This window comes from Oncorhynchus gorbuscha, linkage group LG23 (assembly GCF_021184085.1).
Source record: "Oncorhynchus gorbuscha isolate QuinsamMale2020 ecotype Even-year linkage group LG23, OgorEven_v1.0, whole genome shotgun sequence".
Classification (NCBI taxonomy): Eukaryota; Metazoa; Chordata; class Actinopteri; order Salmoniformes; family Salmonidae; genus Oncorhynchus; species Oncorhynchus gorbuscha.
Genome location: NC_060195.1, coordinates 35,743,170 through 35,750,506, shown reverse-complemented (window position 1 = coordinate 35,750,506; position 7,337 = coordinate 35,743,170). Strand labels below are relative to the sequence as shown.

Genomic DNA, 7,337 nt, shown 5'->3' with positions numbered 1-7,337 from the left:
TTTCTCATGAGGCCAATGTCCTCCATTGCGTCTTCTAGTGTAGCCAAAGATCAGTGACTTTGCTAGCAAGAAGGCTCGGAGCTGGGCTCTTGGTGAGTAAGTCTGAGCAAGGGCCAGTGATAACTGTTAAATGGCATCGTTATGGATGTTGTTTCACTACACACATGATGCCCACAGGCTGAGCACAAGACTGAGAACAAGATACATCTCAAAGTAATGGCTGGATTGCCATCAAATTTGTTGTGCACAATCAAGACCCCAAGTTGAAGAAACCTATTGATTTGATGACCTCTTGACCTTTCCTCTAGCGCCACCATCAGGCCTTTTCATTTCCATTTTGTTTTCCATTTCCACTTTTACAGCTGCTTATTTTCCAGTTGGTATGTGTACTTAGTTCAAAAATCTGCTACTGATTTTATTATTTTGTTTGTTATATCATTCTATAGATGATAATGTTAATTTATTTTAATTGAAGAGGTTAATGTATATTTAAGTAATATTTATTTTAAGTTATACATTAATGTTAAGAGAATTTTCCATTCAAGAATTTGACCATTAAAATTACATTTAGACTGTAAAAGATGGCCTTTAGCACATTTCTTATAGAGGGTGTCAGTCTCGCATCAAATAGTGAATTCCTGTGCAGTGATGCTGCATGCATGTCTGCACAGTGTTATATCTTCACAGCTCACTGTCAGTGAATATTGTACAGTAAATATTGGACTACAAGAGAGTTGAAAGCCTGCAAAGGTACAGATATTTAAAGTTTTGAATGTGTCGATTGGGTTCTGGAGGTGTGTGGTTACAGCAATTGCGCGGGGTTGTTGTGGCCTGTGTTGGTGGGGCCCAATGTGATGTCTTTTCATGGGGACCAACATTCCTGGCGGCACCCCTGCACATAGCCTACCATTGGCAAACATGTCTCAATAACGTATAGCCTAGACAATTTACGGTAGTATTTTTAATGACATTTTTCAACTTTATCTGAAGGGGAGTTTGTTCACCACGTGCTTAATGCACGTTCCACAATCGATCGATTCCTCCATGTGCGCAGATTACCCCAAGAAAGGGTTAAGGTAGGAAATGGGGTGCCAAATCCCAGTGGGTTAAATATGATCCACAGAGAAGTATCAACTCATTTACCGTTAGCATTGGTCTAGCAGTGGTCTTTTATATATGTTCAAAGCTGTCAATTTGATTTATAGAGGATGGGCAGGTGGCTTTTCATAAACCACAGGCTATGCTATAGTTCCTTCATTGTTGGAATGTTCTAGAAATGTCCGCAGACAGGCGCGTACTGGGACTAGAAATCGTCTCTGGTATTTCTAACACGCTGACACATTTTTTCCCCTTGAGGCCCCCATTATTAGCCAGATAATTATCGTTTTAAATTTAATTATATTTTACAGGTGTAAATATTGGACTATAAATTGTGCCTTCCTGTGTTATACTTATGCTATTTTTTATTCCATTCTACTGAGCCATTTGCTTTATGTTCATATTCGTACCTTTTATTTCTTATTGTTGTTTCATTGTCGAGAAGGAACCTGCAAGTAAGCATTTAGTTGGACGGTGTATACTGTATGTATGTATCCTGCACCTACGACATAAAAGCTTGTGACTTGTTTTGCACAACAACAAAAAACTAGTTTTGCAGGCCCACAGTGGTGGAAAAAGTACTCATAATCATACTTGAGCAAAAATAAAAAATACCGTAATGGAATATGACTGAAGTAAAAGTGACAGTAAAATACTATCCGAGTAAAAGTCTAAAAGTATATGGTTTTAAATGTACTTATGTACAGTGGTGGGAAAAGTATTCAATTACCAGTAAAAGTACAAAGTAAATTCTATAAATGTAATTTCTTATATTAAGCAAACCAGACCGCATGATGTTCTTGTAAAAATGTTTTTTTAACAGACAGCCAGGGGCACACTAATACTCTGACATCATTTACAAATGCAATATTTGTGTTTAGAGTCCACTAGATCAGATGTGGTAGGGATGACAACCCATTATATTGATAAGTGTGTAAATTGGACCATATTACTGCCCTGACTGAGCATTCAAAATGTAATGAGTACTTTTAGGTGTCAGGGAAAATGTAAAAAAGTACATGTTTTCTTTAGGAATGTAGTGGAGTCAAAGTAAAAGTATTCAAAAACATAAATACTCAAGTAAAGTACAGATACCCCAAAAATCTACTTAAGTAGTACTTCAAAGTATTTTTACTTAGGAACTTTACACCACTGCAGGCCCACTCAGGTAAAAATGGACCAGCCCATCTGGCATTTGCCCAAAATGCCTGATGGCCAGTCTGGCCCTGTCCAAAGGTCATTGTCATAGCCTATGAGATGATATCTTGACATGAGGGGGGGGGAAACTCAGGGGGGGGGAGGGGTTGACTGTCAAAATTGACCACAATTTTTCAAATTAGTTTTATTGGCAAGGCAGGAAGTCATCATGTCCTGGCTATAAGACACACAGTAGACTTCGATAATATAAGGGACAAATATCTGCAGTGCCATTGGAGAGCACAACATTAGCTAGCATTCTCTGTAATCAAATTAACGAATGATGCAATGCTGAAGATCTGTTTACAACAGGGAGGTATGGGGACTGGCTTTTCTCTCCCTCCACATCATTATCTGGCAAGTGTCTGAACTAGAGGTGCCTAGACCAGTGGCGGAAAAAGTACCCAATTGTCAGATACCTTAATAGAAAGTTACTCAAGTAAGTCAGCCAGTAAAATACGACTTGAGTAAAAGTATTTGGTTTTAAATATACTTTCACCTTTATTTAACCAGGTAAGCTAGTTGAGAACAAGTTCTCATTTACAACTAAGACCTGGCCAAGATAAAGCAAAGCAGTGCGACACAAACAACAACACAGAGTTACACATGGAATTAACAAGCATACAGTCAATAACACAATAGAAAAAAAAGAAAGTCTATATACAGCTTGTGCAAATGGCGTGAGGAGGTAGGCAATAAATATGCCATAGTAGTAGAGTAATCACAATTTAGCTAATTAACACTGGAGCAATAAATGAGCAGATGATGATGTGCAAGTAAAGACACTGGTGTGCAAAAGAGCAGAAAAGTAAATAAAAACAATATGGGGATGAGGTAGGTAGATTGGGTGGGCTTTTACAGATGGACTATGTACAGCTGCAGCGATCTGTTAGCTGCTCAGATATCTGATGTTTAAAGTTAGTGATGGAAATGTAAGTTTCCAGCTTTGGGGATGGCCCCTGAGATATACCTGCTGGAGCGAGTGCTACGGGTGGGTGTTGTGACCAGTGAGCTGAGTGAGCTGAGATAAGGCGGAGCTTTACCTAGTATAGACTTATAGATCACTTGGAGCCAGTGGGTCTGGCGACGAATATGTAGCAAGGGCCAGCCGACTAGAGCATACAGGTCGCAGTGGTGGGTGGTATAAGGGTCTTTGGTAAAAAAACAAAAAACAGATGGCACTGTGATAGACTGCATCCTGTTTGATGAGTAGAGTATTGGAGGCTATTTTGCAGATGACATCGCCGAAGTCGAGGATCGGTAGGATAGTCAGTTTTACTAGGTTAAGTTTGACGGCATGAGTGAAGGAGGCTTTGTTGCAACAAAAAAAAACAATACTAGATTTGATTTTGGATTGGAGGTGTTTAATATGAGTCTGGAAGGAGAGTTTACAGTCTAGCCAGACACCTAGGTATTTGTAGTTGTCCACATATTCTAGGTCAGAACCATCCAGGGTAGTGATGCTAGTCGGGCAGGCGGATGCGGGCAGCGAACGGTTGAAAAGCATGCATTTGGTTTTTACTAGCATTTAAGAGCAGTTGGAGGCCATGGAAGGAGAGTTGTGTGGCATTGAAGCTCGTTTGGAGGTTAGTTAACAGTGTCCAAAGAAGGGCCAGAGGTGGATCAGGGAATAACCCGCAGCAAGAGCGACATCATTGATATATACAGAGAAAAGAGTCAGCCCGAGAATTGAACCCTGTGGTACCCCCATAGTATGAAAAGTAAATGTGACTGCTAAAATATACTTAAGTATCAAAAGTAAAAGTAGAAATAATGAAAAATTAAGCAAAGCAGATGGCAACATTTTCTTGATTTTAAAATTTACGAGGAGTTAGGGGCACACTCAAGACATTATTTACAAAAGATGCATTTGTGTTTACCGAGTCCACCAGGCCAGAGGCAGTAGGGATGACCACGTGTTCTCTTGATAAGTGTGTGAATTTGACAATTTTCCTGTCCTGTTAAGCATTCAAAATGTAATGAGCACTTTGTGTGTCAGGGAAAATGTATGGAGTAAAAAGTCCAATATTTTATTTAGGAATGTAGTGAAGTAAAAGTTTTCCAAAATTTAAATAGTAAAGTACAGATACTCCAAAAAACTACTTAAGTAGTACTCTATAGTATTTTTACTTTTGTACTTTACACCACTGGCCTAGACACAGTCTACTGATGTGAGACACATGCATGCAAGCATCCGCACCATGAATACAGCAGGTTTTACAGAGATGCCGTCTACAGTATTCTGGAGCACCATATCAATAAGGCATCTATTTACTGTATTTCAATGATCACCCTGATGGTATATGTATCTGTGTATTGGTATCCAGCCAGAGGCGGCAGGTAGCCTAGTGGTTAGAGTATTGGACTAGTAACTGAAAGGTTGCAAGATCGAATCCCTGAGCTGACAAGGTAAAAGCTGTCGTTCTGCCCCTGAACAAGGCAGTTAACCCACTGTTCCTAGACAGTCATTGAAAATAAGAATTTGTTGAACATCTCTGGAGATGTTAACTGAGAGAAAAATAACTGCAGCAATGCTCCCCATCCAATCTGACAGAGCTTGAGAGGATCTGCAGAGAAGAATGGGACAAACTCCCCAAATACATGTGTGCCATGCTTGTAGCATCATACTCAAGAAGACTTGAGGCTGAGATGGCTGCCAGAGGTGCTTCAACAAAGTACTGTGTAAAGGGTCTGAATACTTAAGGAAATGTGGGATTTCAGTATATTTTTAATAAATTAGCAAAAACTTTCTAAAAACCTGTTTTTTCTTTGTCATGAGGTAGTGTGTAGATTGATGAGGGGGGAAAAAACAGCCATTATAGAACAAGGCTGTAACATAAAAAAAGTGGAAAACGTTGAGGGGTCTGAATACTTTCCCTGTGTATTGGTATGTACTATATCTTAAAAATAGTATGGTGTAAGGGAAAATATCGACCCCCCACTCAGATTGTGTATCAGGGAGAGTGGGATATGCAAAAAAATATATAATTCCAAGTCACAAATGCATATTAATACACACGTGTGAAATAGGAAAATAAGTACCCACCAAATTATTAAATACAGTAATCTCTTTATTACACATAGAACTAGATATTATGCCCAGGACATGGGATCATTAAAACAAAATAAAAATACAGAAGGAAAAAAAAGTGTGAAGACATATTCAGATCACCCTGATGGATCCACGAAATAGTCCTGCAAAGCATAATAATGAATCACAAAAACATTAGGCTGTCATGTTTTTCTTTTGTAATATAATAAATCGAAAGAACAACAATCTGAACTCAAACAGCAGACATTTTTACAAGCGTTAGAACAGCACAACATCCTAATTCTTGAAAGTCCCACATGCATTACCTTAATAATTACTAAACTGAGGGAGACTTGAAGAGGGTAAGACTCACATGTTGTCATAGCGATTCATTCCAGGCCATTCCTCACTTTGTACTCATGCACATCAGTGCTGTGCTGTTTGAAGAGCTGCAGATGAAAAAAATAACCTCTATAGTTTGGCATTCATCCTGGACTGCATTCAAAAATCCAAACAATGTTCTGCAGTATTGTAAAAGGAAATCAGGGGACAAATGTACAAATATCAGTAGGCTAACTAAGTAATCTTATGTTTTGTGTTTAACCCCCAATAGAGGAGGTGAGCAGTCATTACCAGGCCCCAGAGGAAAGCGGACGTCCCGAACGCTAAGCCCACACGCAGCCAGTTGGGGTTGGTGTGATCTGGCTTTGCTGCGGTGAATGCAGACCGAGTCCCAACTGCAAGATAAAAGGACAATGAGATTAATAATCAGCATTTGACTGACTGGCAATTCAACAGAAAGAGTTGTGAGGTTGTAATGCTTCAGTTGTTACTGTATGAGTCTGTTCTTGCTGACTCCCAATAGAGACCCCACAAGTGTCAAGTTAGTCACAAATTGTGCATACATTATTGTAGACTACATCAATACTAGGTTGACAGATTTGTCTCTCTTTATCTCCATAATTACAATCATTCGTGAGGTAATTATCGTGCATGAAAATCCTGTGTTTGGACTAATGATTACATCCCAGGTAGCTAATAATACCTAATTAACTAGTAGACTATTAGTAAGCTAATGTCACTTAGCTACTATACCGAGATAGCACATTCAATCATCTGAATACAGCTACTTTGTGTTTTCATGTCAATTGCAGTGTTATTAAAACGTGAATGGCTATGCATGTTGCCATATAACTTAGTACTTCACTTAGTCAAGACAGTTACGCTAACCTTGCTAAAATAACGTTAGCTATTGACATTGGCTAATGTTAGCTAGCTAAGCTAAGGTCAGGCCTCAAAACAGCCCGATAGCCAGTCTTCTCGCAAGGTTAACGTTTTTTTTGTATATATATATATATAAAGGATTATTACACAAATTATACACCTGTTTCCTTTTTATTTACTTACTCTTGCTGGCGCTTGCTGCCCGTAGTAATAAACGATTGAGTGTCATTTTAGCCACAGAGTTTGTTCCCTCATCCGAAATCGGTTCGTGACGAGCTTTGATCGACTATGTGCCCTGTCCAGTGGAGTAGAATTTGAAATGATCACAGAATAATAGATTTTTAAAAAGAGGGATGATTTTATTTAGAGATTAAAGGCTCAGTGTTCCTAAAATAAAGTACACACTTGAACCATTTACTGTAAAATTTTGCAATAACATATTCACTTCAATATGTCATGTTTTTACGTCTATGATGCAAATGTCATGTTTTTACATCAATAATGCAAACCACATAACAGTGATGACAATGCTGCAATGATGGATAATGGCTACGGAAATGGACTGTAATCTTATCTAATTCATATATTTTTTAAATTCTTTCTGTCTGGGACTGGGCACGGTGCCATGTAGCTAGCTCTGGAGAACCCAAGATTGGAATTATGAGAACTGAGAAAAAATATATTTTACATCATGTCTATTGCAGAACCGAAGTGATGCACTATAACACGTCCCCTTCCATAATTGTCTTTGGTTGATTGATTACATTTGTAACTTTTCAGTTTGACA

The 7,337-nt window shown here is 38.7% G+C and overlaps 1 protein-coding gene across 1 annotated transcript; it reads right to left on the bottom strand.

The window, feature by feature from the left end:
• Positions 1-5,348: 5,348 nt before the first annotated feature.
• Positions 5,349-6,870, bottom strand: ndufc1 (NADH:ubiquinone oxidoreductase subunit C1). The gene is made up of 4 exons (XM_046322896.1): positions 6,734-6,870; positions 5,960-6,063; positions 5,700-5,775; positions 5,349-5,490 (listed from the first exon to the last, which is right to left on the bottom strand). Exons 1-3 carry the CDS (start codon positions 6,777-6,779, stop codon positions 5,716-5,718), a joined length of 210 nt encoding a protein of 69 aa, XP_046178852.1. The 5' UTR covers positions 6,780-6,870; the 3' UTR covers positions 5,349-5,490; positions 5,700-5,715.
• Between the last annotated feature and the right edge of the window lie 467 nt (positions 6,871-7,337).

Excerpts from the sequence above, each read along its gene's own strand:
- ndufc1 (XM_046322896.1), bottom strand. The coding sequence starts at position 6,779 with ATGACACTCAATCGTTTATTACTACGGGCAGCAAGCGCCAGCAAGA. Across the intron at positions 6,064-6,733 it reads GGCAGCAAGCGCCAGCAAGA|TTGGGACTCGGTCTGCATTC; the intron begins GTAAGTAAATAA and ends TTTATCTTGCAG. Across the intron at positions 5,776-5,959 it reads CCGCTTTCCTCTGGGGCCTG|CTCTTCAAACAGCACAGCAC; the intron begins GTAATGACTGCT and ends TTTCATCTGCAG.